The sequence below is a fragment of the Sebastes umbrosus genome, chromosome 4 (assembly GCF_015220745.1).
Source record: "Sebastes umbrosus isolate fSebUmb1 chromosome 4, fSebUmb1.pri, whole genome shotgun sequence".
NCBI classification, from domain to species: domain Eukaryota; kingdom Metazoa; phylum Chordata; class Actinopteri; order Perciformes; family Sebastidae; genus Sebastes; species Sebastes umbrosus.
The window spans coordinates 32,849,674-32,862,692 of record NC_051272.1 but is presented as its reverse complement, the minus strand read 5'-3'; the positions used below and the strand labels follow the sequence as shown (position 1 = coordinate 32,862,692).

At 40.6% G+C, this 13,019-nt stretch overlaps 1 protein-coding gene across 2 annotated transcripts; it reads right to left on the bottom strand.

The window, feature by feature from the left end:
* Nucleotides 1-24: 24 nt before the first annotated feature.
* znf276 (zinc finger protein 276) lies at nt 25-12,570 on the bottom strand. Of its 2 annotated transcripts, none has more exons than XM_037767787.1 (12): nt 12,417-12,570; nt 10,395-10,712; nt 9,546-9,864; nt 9,382-9,422; nt 8,880-9,278; nt 6,012-6,093; nt 5,723-5,806; nt 5,477-5,599; nt 4,163-4,238; nt 3,732-3,849; nt 2,182-2,281; nt 25-1,075 (listed from the first exon to the last, which is right to left on the bottom strand). In XM_037767787.1, exons 2-12 carry the CDS (start codon nt 10,645-10,647, stop codon nt 775-777), a joined length of 1,896 nt encoding a protein of 631 aa, XP_037623715.1. In that variant the 5' UTR covers nt 10,648-10,712; nt 12,417-12,570; the 3' UTR covers nt 25-774. The 2 variants fall into 2 exon arrangements, with proteins under 2 accessions (XP_037623715.1, XP_037623716.1); XM_037767788.1 differs by having other exon boundaries at nt 9,546-9,861.
* Between the last annotated feature and the right edge of the window lie 449 nt (nt 12,571-13,019).

Below are 13,019 nucleotides of genomic sequence, written 5' to 3'. Positions count from 1 at the left end.
TCATGAAATCAAACCAGTTTATGATACTATTTATGATCGCCATTTTTTAACTCTATAATTATCTCTTTATACAATGTTATGTTTATTGTTAGTGGCTGGGTCCACCATTCCCACGCTGAATTCAAATTGCCTACCTAGTACCTACAAAAGTGGGATTGACTATGCAGCATGTAATCCAGCGTTACTATTTGTAATTTGATCTCATTGATGTTTACTGTTAAACTGTATTAAATTACCGCTAATACCAACATGAAGTCTCTGTTCAGTTCACACGGAACAAATCGCCTCACCTGTTGACCCAGAAACTTGGATCCTAAGATTCTTAATGCGTTCGCTCCAGAGCGTCAGGTTGCACTGCAGCGTTCGACAATGTTACAAGTGAAGGAAGGCCTGCTGCTAAAACCTAAACTTGTGGTACGCTTGGTCAGAAGATGTCCTGACAATAAAATGAGAACTTAAGGTTGGAATGAAAAGTGATGCTTGAACTGTAAAGAGCTGTCCATAAGATAGTAATTATCAGCCGATTGGTCAATACCTACTAAAATGAAACTTTACGTTGAAGAAAACAGTTTGACTTTGTTTTTAAGACACAGAAACTGATTTCAAATTGCTATACTTGTAGAGAACTGAGATAAACATCTGTATTGCCATACAGCAGGTCCCATCCCGGCCCATGACCTGAATGTGAAAACATGGAAACTACAGTACAGGTTGTCAGAAGTGGGAAACTCCCATAGTTTATGTACCCGTGCAGCACACCTGGAGCCCCTGCCGTCATCTGTCCTGGTCTTGCTGAACCACCTCCCCGGTCAGAGTGATGGTGTGCAGGTCAGAGTACGGTGGCGGCTGCTGCTGCTGCGGCTGCTGCTGCTGCTGCTCCTGGCTGCTGCCTCTCTGGACCTTGGCCTGAATCAGCGGGTGGACCATGGACATGTGGACGTTCAGGTTGTGGGCCTTCTCGAAACGCTTCCCGCACATCAGGCACGCAAACTCCAGGTCAGCCTCCGCCTTATGTTTGGTCATGTGGTATTTCAGTGACGCACGCTGGCGACACTGGAAGCCACACACCTCACATCTGAAGGAAAAACAAAACAAATACAATTAGAAAGAGGATCATAATTCTGCTTCATTTTATATCAACTACTTTAATCCTTTGAGACCCGCGATCCCGACCGACTTTACTGTCTTTCAGAGGCTGTAGCAGGTTCAGTTTTAAAGATACAGATATCATATGAAACAACAGTTTTTTGCATGCAGTATAAATGTGTTATTTTCTCCTATTCTAAAATGGTGCATCTGAATATTTCTGCATACTGGGGTCCCTAAACAGTCTTGAATTACATAAATTGGGTATCACTGTAAAGCAGAGACTCTTGTGGATCCAATGAGCCCAACTGTATTCATGTGTGATGATGTTAGTCCCCATAGGAGACATTTCATTGACCTCACTGTATAAAATGACCTGTGGTGACCTCTAGGATAATCACAGCCTCATGAAACTTTACAGCCACAAACTAGAGACCTACAGACTTCAGAGGATGGATGGCTTTCCTAGCTAGATTGACAATAGGGGGTTTCTGAGCAGTTTACACAACAGACGTGCTCGCCATCCAATCACCGAAAAATGCAATTCTTGCAGAAATCTCCAAATGTCAAAAGTTTTTGATCCCAAATCACAGCATGGCTTTTTCTATAGTGTTCCTTAAGGTCTTGGTGTTTTGGAAGGATTATTGATCATTTTTTATCAATTCTCGAGTGGTAAAAAATGGTTAAATTTAGCACCAAATCTGTGTAACAAATGGTATCAACCCAAAGATTGCAGCAACAACTTAACAGAGCACAGGGGTGATCATCATATACTTCTATCATGTTCTAAACCCTTAAACACTTTTACAATTCATTTTAAATAATGAATTCATGTTTATTTCTGATTTATGACTAGAACAACTTTACACACAGAGTGCTGAGCTACATCTAAAATTAATCTTCAGGTTCCCAGCTTTCAGAAGATGTACACCACTTCTATGTGACATCTACTGTTAACCTGCTATCTCCCCCTAAAGACTCCCTGTACCCCCATAAAAAAGACTAAAACAAATCTATTGTGGGTCTCAGAGGGTTAAATAATTGTTCATGAGCTACAGAAGTTTTATAGTGGCAAATCACATCATCAGTACTTACTGTAATGGCTTGGCCCCTGAATGTCTCATCTGGTGAACTGAAAGGTGTTTCCTCTGTTTGAAGGTTTGGCCGCACTGGTCACAAATGTAGTTCCTCTCCTCTGGAAACACACAGATGACAAACTTAAGTACAAGCCAACATACACATTAAATGTTCTCTATACAGGATTCAGAGCATATCTATTGTCTTAACACGGCTCTCAGGATGGAGCAGCAGCTCACAGTTACATTGTTAGAAAAGTAAAAAAATATTACATTGGTTACTGGTTAAACTAGTCTGACTGAGCCGATTGATCAACATCTTTGTGATACCAGTTATTATATATAGTTAAGGATCGGCAATGTTACGCTCAGTGAAGCCAAGTTACCCAAAGAGATTCGAGAGCCAGGCTGCGGTCGAAAAAGTATTTTTCTCTCAGGAAGGTTCCTAACGGAGTGAAATGACCCGGAAGTATCTCAGTAGCAGCCGTGATAAGAGCTGTTTGAATCCTCTAAATGATGAGCAAAGGTGCTTCAATGCTTCCTTTATTATCTCCTTTAGCAGAGGATACACTGGAGCATCCTTTACCAAAGGAAAGGAGATAATGACATCCCACACTTCCTTGCGGCCGCAACTTTGAAAGCGACACACCATTTGGCCGTTCATGAAAACAAACGATATGCCTATCTTGCATAATATTTCCATACAGTCATATACTAATTGGGATTCATGTTGATAGATATGAGTGGGCAGTGACAACCATTTCGTTTCACTTTATTTCTATTTATTTATGTCAAACAAGTAACAAATTAGTAAAAAAACAAAACAAGAATAACAAATTAAATGTGTAAATATATAACAGTTAACATATAGAAAACAAATAATCAACTTAAATAGATGTTACTTCCAAAAAGGAGTATGAAGAAATATACATTTAATGGTTGTACTCCTTCACCATAACTCAAACAATAACTCAACTTTTGTGCTAGCCTGTAGGTTATTCCTTTTTAATTTCAATTCCAACCTTGGGAATGAAGTAATTTTATTATTCACCGGTTGTCCCCTGTTAGGTTAGATAACCCTTTATTATATGTTGATGTAAAGTGTTCCAGCAGCAGAAGGACACCTGTGATATCTCTCTTTAACACACCGCGGCTGAAGCAGTCTGTTACTGAAGGAGCTATTTTAACACCGCACGGGGGGGGAAGTAGAGTCTTTTGTAGTCCATCTTGGGAATATTGTGGTTTCATCACCCACGTCACTAACATCCGCCGCCGTCGCATCATAATTTAGGGGGCCTAGTGAAGTGCAGTCGGATTCTCTCAACACCACGGTTGTCTTGTCCTAAATCGTTCTAAATTCTCCTTCTCATCTTTCCTTGACCTCATGACGTTTTCCACTGAGGTCAAGGACAAGTGGTTAGGAAAAGACGTTAGGACGTCATTTCTTGACTTTTCGACCGCAGCCCCAGACTAAGCTGAACTTGTCTTATGATACAGGCCCCAGGTGGGAAGAACAGAGCATGTAAAACACCGTCTAAAAACAAATCCAAATCTTTCTGTTGACCTCACCTGTGTGGATGAGCTTGACATGTCGCTGCAGGTAGCGGTCGATCATGAAAACCTTGTTGCAGCCAGGATGAGGGCAGGGTCGCTCTTTCACCTCCTCGTGATGCTCCTTGATGTGCTTCTAAAAGTCCACCCGATAAGAGAACCATGTCATTTATACAGTCAAAGACGGGGCATACTGAATCTTTATACAGAATCTGGAGAACAAGACCTGTCTCATCAGGGGGCAGATTAAAATGACTGAATATACTTATTCTAAACACTATATGGGATATCATTATTTTACTGTAGAAAACAGTGAAATTAGCTTGCTATAGGCTGGACACCCGATACTAAGTACTGAAGCATTCCTAACAGTAATATACACCATCATTGATCCAATTACTTATCACTTATATAACAGTGAAATGATGTCATGGTTTGTGAATTCTGACCTTCAAACCATCAGGAGCTTTATAGACGGCTGTACAGCCCTGATACGGACACTTGTAGATGTTGGGCAGCTCCTCTCTGAAAATAAAAACACAATAGTAGTTTGTTAATGCATCGGTAGGCTCTGCTGCTTGTTCCTGGATCGCGGCTTGAGACCGGGCCTTTACTGTTAGAGCGCCCAGACTGGTGAACTCTCTTCCTATTGACATCAGACATGCCACATCATTAGCTTCTTTTAAATCCCTTCTCAAACAATACAGTAATATAGGAAAGCCTTTATGAATATTTAATATGTTGCTGTTTTTTTATCCCTCCCTGGCCATTTTTATATTTTTTCTTTATTTTATTCTATTTATGTTGTATTATATATAAGATGCTTCTCACTGAGATAATCTACACATTCACATATTACATTTAAAGGGCCATTGTGTAGGATTTGGTGCCATCTAGCGGTGGGGTTGCAGATTGAAACCAACTGAAACTTGAGCCAGTGGTTTGTCCGTTCTGGACTACTGTAGAAACATAGCAACCGGCTCATTGGATAGGACCCGCTCCGTATGTAGAAAAACAGCTCATTCTAAGGTAACGAAAACAAAACGATCCTTATTTTCAGGTGATTATAGACTAAAGAAAACATACTTATTAATATTATATTCCATTTCTGCCAATACATCCCCCTAAGTGTGACACATTGTTCCTTTAAAGGTGTTAAATACGGGATTGGGAGCATTTTTATTGTCTCGATATGACTTGCAATAAATAAACGAATATTGAAGTGTTCGTATTAGCTCTACTTATGTTGGCCAGAACCGGATTAGATTTGAATATTCTAAATGTATCTAGGCTAAATGTTGTTTCTAGAGTAGCAACAGTAATGACAGCAAAGTCACAATATAAACTCATTAATATCTCACTGAAAACAATGTGACAATATATACTAACGTTAGGGTCTTAAGCCTCGTGGCTCATTTAATTCCGGGTTTTGGTAACCATCCCTAAATAAAATGATTTTTCTTAATTACCCCGTTTTAGGCTGTCTTTTGTGATGTGTTTATTGCACATGTTCATAACGCGATGACGATGAAAATACGATTTATCGTTCAGCACTAGTTCGGATTGCAACACACATAGAAGAAGAGTGACTTCATTCTCTGCTCAGGTAGACATTACTCCACTATATCTTTACAGAGTAAATAGTTGTTTGCTGCTATATTAATGCTCTGAATATCGAATTTAGCACCTTTAACTTGTGCTGCATGGAGGTTGTGTATTAAAGGAAAAGTAGGACTTAAATTGTGTCAAATAGGCCGACGTACCCTTTAGGTTTGAACTTGTTCTTCCAGCCGGGTTTCGGTCCAGGTTTTTTTTTTATTTTGGGCTCCTCCAGGGCCTTCGGGCTTCTTCTTCTTCTCTTGTTGGGGTCGGTCACTCTGCGAGCTCTGGGAGGGGGAAAGAAAGGTAGACCGAACACATTACCTGGGTTTATGTTGGAAGTCATTTTAAGTCCATCTCTGCTGTTTTAGAAGAAACAACAACCTTTGCTGAAGAATATCTGTACCCACCTCTTGTCCGAGAACGGCTCGAACAACTCGTCGTCTGATAATCCTCCTTTTCTACTCTCCTCAAAGTCATCCTCGCAGATGAACCTAGACACGCAAACACACAGTTACAGTTCTTGTAGATATGATGGTCTTTTATCAATCTAATCACATTAAAGAGTAACTAAACCCTATTGGACCCACTTTGGCTGAGGTGTCTCTACTCTCTACCCTGGAAATCCAAAAAATGCCTTAACCAGTGTTGCATTACAATCACAACACAGCACAAGTCTAGGTAAACAGTGTGACTAACCTGTCAGACAGATCACTGTCAGCAGTCCTGTCCTCCAGCTGGGCCGGAGCAGGAGACAACGCCCCCTCATGACCTGTGAAATCTAATGGAGGGGAAACCACAGCCATGAGCGGCCAAGGAGTCATACAGACACCACACATGCCAGACGAACGTTCAGATGATGCATAGTGATGAGTTCTTAACATCTGTGTCAGCAATCGCAGTAGCAAAACAGGTTATTGACATATCTCTGCTCCACTCAGCAGCAGAACAACTCTGTCCCCCCATTCTGTCTCTGTACCTCTCATACAGAACACAGAGGCAGAATAACGGCGCAACATTCCCTCCTTGAACGATAGGGCTGGGACGATTCACCTACTGTATCTCCGATTTAATGCTATCACGATACTTGGGTGCCGATTTGATATGTATTGCGATTTTTAAGTATTGATATTCGATATTACGATTTATGTTAACTTTTTTAACACTAGACCATGGGAAAAAGTTGAATCATGCCTTTCTACTGACTTTTACTTTGGAAAATATCTAAATTAATCCAGTAAAAATGTTTGATTTTCAGCATGTATGTAGTCAGAGATGTCCTGAAGGCAAATAAACTGGAAACACAAAGTTTGGAAACTTGTGTTTGGTGGATTATTTCTCTGTTGTTACAATGCTAATGGTCATTGTATTTTACATCGTTGGAAAGCCTGTTTATTTACCTTCGCAATGATGCCCAACTTGTAAGGATCATGCATTTGTGGGATGAGCAGCACAGCTGATTATGTGGGGAGCGCCCAAGAAAAATTTGCCAAAATGCTCCGTCAATGGTAAACAGTGTATTCTCCTGTTGGTGTTGACTCTTGTTTTGAGTTGTTTGGTGGATTGGATGATTGAACTCTCTATCAGTAACAAGGAACAAACAAGACATATTGATTGATTGAATCCACCGTCAGGAGCCTCAGTAGCGGTGGAAGATCCATACGCAGCCACAGCAGCCTGGCACCTCCTCCTCACGCTGGTCACCAGCCTGGTCACACGTTGCTGCGGGATGGCGTTCCATTCTTCAACCAGGATTCGTTGCAGGTCAGCCAGCGTGGTTGTGTTGGTCACTCTAACACGTACAGCACACCCAAGCTGATCCCACAAGTGTTGAACTGGGTTGAGGTCTGGACTCTTGGCAGGCCGTTCCATTCTCTCTACTCCCACATTGTGGAGGTAGTCTGTGATAACCCTGGCTCTGTGGGGGTGAGCGTTGTCATCTTGGAGGATGAAGTTAGGTCCCAGATTGTGGAGATATGGAATCACCACTGGCTGCAGAATCTCATCCTGATATCTCACTGCATTGGGATGGCCTTCAATGATGACAAGCCTTGTTTTGCCAGTGAGGGAGATGCCCTCCCACACCATGACACTGCCCCCACCAAAAGCTGTTACTCCATCGGTGCAACAATCAGCATAGCGTTCTCCGCGTCGTCTCCATACTTTGACCCTGCCATCCAACTTTAACAGAAAGAACCTGGACTCATCACTGAACATGACATTCCCCCACATGTTCAGGTTCCATTTTCTGTGTTGTCGACACCAGCGCAAACGGGCCTGACGGTGAAGGGCAGTCATTGCAGGCTTCCTGGTAGCCTTATGAGAATACACTGTTTACCATTGACAGAGCATTTTGGCAAATTTTTCTTGGGCGCTACCCACATAATTATCTGTGCTGCTCATCCCACAAATGCATGATCCTTACAAGTTGGACATCATTGCGAAGGTAAATAAACAGGCTTTCCAACGATGTAAAATACAATGACCATTAGCATTGAAACAACAGAGAAATAATCCACCAAACACAAGTTTCCGAACTTTGTTTTTCCAGTATATATCAGTAATTGTCAGGCATTATTATTTATTTTTTTCCCAGCAACCCAAAAATCAAAGAATAAAGACATTTCCCTCAGAAATTAGTGGTATTTTCTTTTTCATTTATAAGCGACATGTAATGTTTTATACTTCTGGTGAATATAATCCAATCAATCTTATTTCCATATATGTATTTTGTATATATAGTTCCCTTTGTTAACACCTTATTTTGAAAATTGGATGTAGTCACACGTGTATACTTCCTCTAACTTCTCCAAGGTGGTCTCTAGCTCTCCCGTCAGCTCCGTTCTATTTATACATCCATGGTCAGCTCCATCGGGACCGCTTGAATGCGTTTAACATAAATGTCAGTATATGGGTGCTCTACAGTTGTTGCGTCAGCCCATTTGACCACGGAGATAATAGTGACGGCCGGCTCGACCGCACGTTACCGCGATACGATAACGTTTCCTGTCTGTGACAGAGTTAGCATGCAGCTTTAGCCGTGATGTCTAGCTCTGCTTTTCCTGCAATGTGTGAAACCCAAAGTGTTTCCATACTTTACTGGATGTGTAGTGTTTACCACGCTGGATTGTGAGGGTGCAGGTCTTATCTATTGTGGACCCTCCAATGTTTTCTACTCTCTCATTTCGGCTCGCGGCGGTTTGTTTTGGTCGATGGATACGGAACGGATATGACGTCACATTACTCAGACTACAACAATAAAAGCGGTAACTTCCTTCTACCTCTGCATAGACTCAAGGCATTAAAAAAGGATTTCAGAATCGTAAAAAAACCCGCCATACATAGGTACAATACATCGCTTTTTTTCCCTACCCATATTGAACAAGCAGTGTGAAAGGGGCTTTGATAACAATACAATGCTAGACCAAGAAAATCTAAAAACATCAGATCCTCAGAAGGAAGAAACAGGTAGTATTGTTTGTGTGCCCTTCAAACATTTAGACACTTATCTACAGCAGATGCAGCCTCAGACCTTCTGGGGATCTCATGAGCTATAAAAAGTCTCACCTTCAATGTTGCTGGTCCAGTCAGCCAGCGCTGAGCTTTGTACTGTGAGTGCAGGTGGACTGTGTTCAGCCAGAGCGCTTATACTTTCTGCTGGGGTCCTTCTATTCCCGCTGGGCTGCTCTTCGTCATCTTCCTCCTCCTCTGACATCACTCCATCACCATTGCCACTCCCCAACACTCCACTGCACAAGTCCATTGTGTACCCTGGGTCGGTGGCGGTGGTATCCATCATGTATCTGTGACCATCAACGCAACCCCAAATGGCCTTAACGGAGCCCCAGCACTGGTCCTCCCGCACCTCCTTCAGGTCGGGACAAGAGCGGCAGGCCTCTCCGTGGTGGTGAGCCCAGGACACCAGGCTGTGGAGGCACTTAGGGTCTGAAGTAAAGGACTGTGGTGCTGAAAGGAAAAGGCAGAATGTCTCAACAGAGTAATGCAATCAGTTGACTTGTGTTTTATGTAATTTCTGTGAGCAAAAGCAAAGAAGAAAAGCTTTATTTACTTGTTGAACCATGGTTTATTGAGGCCTCCGGACACTTCTTCCTGAAATAGAAACAAACAGTTGCTTATATTTGTAGATTTTCTGTCTGACCAATTGAGAATCCTACAATAAATACACACTTTTAAAGTCACACTTGAGTAGATTTGTTTTTTTCCTGGACTCACCAGCTTTTTAGGTTCTCTTTCCCAACTGGTGGGAGGTTGACTCTCTGCAGAAACCTGACCAGGATGCTGTGGCACTTGTAGAACTTGGAGTGGCATTTCTTGCAGATAAACTCTGATAACCGGGGATCACGGTCCAACTGGACCCCAACCAGTCGCTGGAAGTCTGTGTGAAATAAAAGGGGTGACTGGGCCGCTGAGTCGGACTCATCATCAACAATATCAATGGAATCCTGAGGCCACTTGTTGAAGGCGTGCCGCAGGCTGCGTGGAGAGAACTTCCCATGGCAGAGCCGACAGATAGCAGTTGACAGTCTACCTGCTGGGAGAAATAACAGATCAGTGTTTTTCTAAACCGTCAGTCAAGATGTAAAATTGGCAAATGGATGCTATTTCTGGTGGGTTTCCTAAGGAAAGTGAGTCAAGTAGGAGAGCTTGAGTTCAAGTAGGTTATCTTTACTTAAATGAAAAGGACATCATAGCAAACTCCATTAAAGAATCTGCAAATTAAACTTGGCTTTGTTTATGTCAAACGTATATACAAAACATGGCTTAAGAGACCTTTAATTTATAGGTAACAGTTTTCAAATCAGCATACATCTGATAAAATAAGATCCAATAAGCAGCACTTTGTTAGAAAATAATCCACTTTCCACTATTTACTACCACCAACATAATTTTGGTAATAGCAGAACATTACAAGGGAACAAACAGGGAAGAAACTGTTGAAAATGTTTGCTGATAAACAAAGCAACTATGCTTAACTGCCTTTTTATTGAATGGGGTTTGGTGTGACTTTCTATCTTAACAAGACAAGAGACAACACATTGGGGCTGGTACTGAGACACTCACCTGAAGATCTAGACTTGCTCTCTGGATGTTTTTGTGTGGCGTCAGCTGTTGTCACACTATGGTCTGAGTTTGCATTCTTGTCTTTCGTAGTGTTCTCGTGGTAGAAACTGTCTGTGGGTACAGGGGCAGTCTTCCGAGGTCTCCCACTGTTTCCAGGCGGCCCCATTACCTCAGTACCACTCACTGTTGTCTGTGTCCTGCTGGTCTGTTGTGAAGTCTCAGATGACTTTGGACATCTGCTTTTCTTCTTCATAGCTCAGTCTATACTTGGGACTCTCAGCAGCCGATCCCGATGACAGAGCCCTGCTGCCTGTGCCACTGTAAAGATTTACAATGTAAGCCAAGTTTCAATTAGTTTATCTTAGTCTACTACTAGGGCTGTGTATTGGCAAGAGCCTGGCAATACGATACAAATCATGATACAAATCATGATACAAATCATGATACAGGGGTACGATTCAATATATTGAGATTTTTTAAAACCTAATTTTAGTAAAACTGTCCTAGTATAAAGAACACACCACCATATGCATAAAATTGGGAGTAAAAAAAGTTGACTCTTTTATGCAATCAGAACAGTGTGATCTGTATTTGCATTTATCACAGTCCCTGTAACATCCAACTAGGGCTACAACTAATGGTTATTTTCATCGTCTATTAATCTGTCAATTAATCGATTAGTCGTTTGGTCTAAAAACAAATGTCAGAAAATTGTGAAAAATGACGATCAGTGTTTCCCAAAGCCCAAGACGACGTCCTCAAATGTCTTATTGTGTCCACAACTCAAAGATATTCAGTTTACTGTCATAGAGGAGTAAAGAAACCAGAAAATATTCACATTTAAGAAGCTGGAATCAGAGAATTTTGACTTTTTTCGTTAAAAAAAATATTCCAACAGATTAATGGATTATCAAAATAGTTGGTGATTAACTTAAAAGTTGACAACTAATCGATCAATCGTTGCAGCTCTACATCTAACATTAGAAGCTACTTTGGGAGGAACTAAGTTCTCACTGAATTAATCTTTGCATGTAAACTATTAATTTAAAATCAATACAGTGTTTTTGAGAATCAATACAGTATCACAAATCATAACATCGCGATATTCCATTTTTTCATACACCCCTAGTCTTATCCATCTTTGTATAATAAACTATTATTAAAACAATTGATTATCTTAAAATTACTGCTTATCAGTTACATTGTCCCAAAATATTTTCTTACTCGTCTTAGAGTAACCTTGTGTGCACCGACCAACACATGTTTTTTTTTTAACATGTTATTATCTTGCAATTTCCATTAGCATTTATTCATATAAAACACTATTTGGTTTGATTCAATTTTCTTTGCTGCACCACTATTTGCTGTTGGCCATATTTTCCCCAAAGTGATAAAACAGTAAAAAAAAAATACATCATCAACTTTCAGTACAGTTTGATATATTTACTGTATTGTTATTGTTGTTATTATATATATCTTGTCCTAATTGTTTTGTTATCACTATTATGTAGTCATATTATTTCTTTATATTATTCCTGTCTCTAGGTGGAGGCTTCAGATAAGCCCAGTGGGTTTTTGCCTCTTCCTGCACTGTATATTATTCATTATTCTGTTATGTTGTATAGTCTTAAAATGTGCAAAACAAATAAACAAACAGTTTCATGAATATCCTGTAACGTTACAAAGAAAAGAAAAGGAAAACCACAAGAGTTGCAATAAACACCCTGCTGACCTGGTATTAATAAGATAAATACATATATCACTTTAACATAGTTGTTGTTATGTATTTACAGTCACCCTTAATTTCCATTTCCACTTATTTTCGGGAAAACCAACAGATAAAAACTATTCTAACTTTGAAGTTAAGACACATTTCTGTAGACTCATGTTAATGTCAACAAGCGAACGTTAGCTGGTTAGCTGGTTAGCCTAGGCAGTCTGGATGAGCTGCTGCGTCTGCTAGCTGGTTCATGTCAAGCTGTTGTGTCGTTGTGACTGATGCAGTCCTGCAGCACAGCCTACCGTCAGCGTGTATAAGTCCTAGCACTTCAACAACATGTTGTTTTTAACATATAAAAGGTGGTTTTCAGGAGCAGGAAGATGAAGATGACAGCTGGACGCTGCTCGGCTCCAGATGTAAACATTAGAACCCGGAAGTGTTAGTTTCATATTACAAAATAAGATACAGCGCCACCACGTGGTGGTCCATGTGAAAATATAACCAGTGAATATGTTGAATACAACTACCGAAATGCACGGAGTTATAGTATGCTATGTTTAGTCATGACAATATCTGCAGTAAAAGCTGATAATGAAGTGTTCCTGACTTCGTGCTTCAGTGTGTAGGGATTTATTAACAGGCTAGGTCAGGGGTCAGGGGTCAGCAACCTTTACTATCAAAAGAGCCATTTTAGGCAACAAAAAAAAATGAAAAATCTGTCTGTAGCCACAAAACATTTGATCATTGTGATGAAGGTAACACAGTTTATAGTCTAAGTATATAGTATATAAGTCTAATGCAGTGAGGGCCAAAGAGCAAATGTATGACAGAGTATTAGGGCCACATTAAGGGAGATTTCCAGAATAAAGTCATAATATTACGAGAAAAAAATAGTAACATTATGA

What these genes read in the sequence shown, in the direction of transcription:
- znf276 (XM_037767787.1), bottom strand. Translation starts at nt 10,647, where the DNA reads ATGAAGAAGAAAAGCAGATGTCCAAAGTCATCTGAGACTTCACAACAG. An exon ending in AATAAACCATGGTTCAACAA is followed by an intron (nt 9,279 to 9,381) that starts GTAAATAAAGCT and finishes TTTTCCTTTCAG; the next exon opens with CACCACAGTCCTTTACTTCA. An exon ending in GACAGTGATCTGTCTGACAG is followed by an intron (nt 5,807 to 6,011) that starts GTTAGTCACACT and finishes TTGCGTGTCTAG; the next exon opens with GTTCATCTGCGAGGATGACT.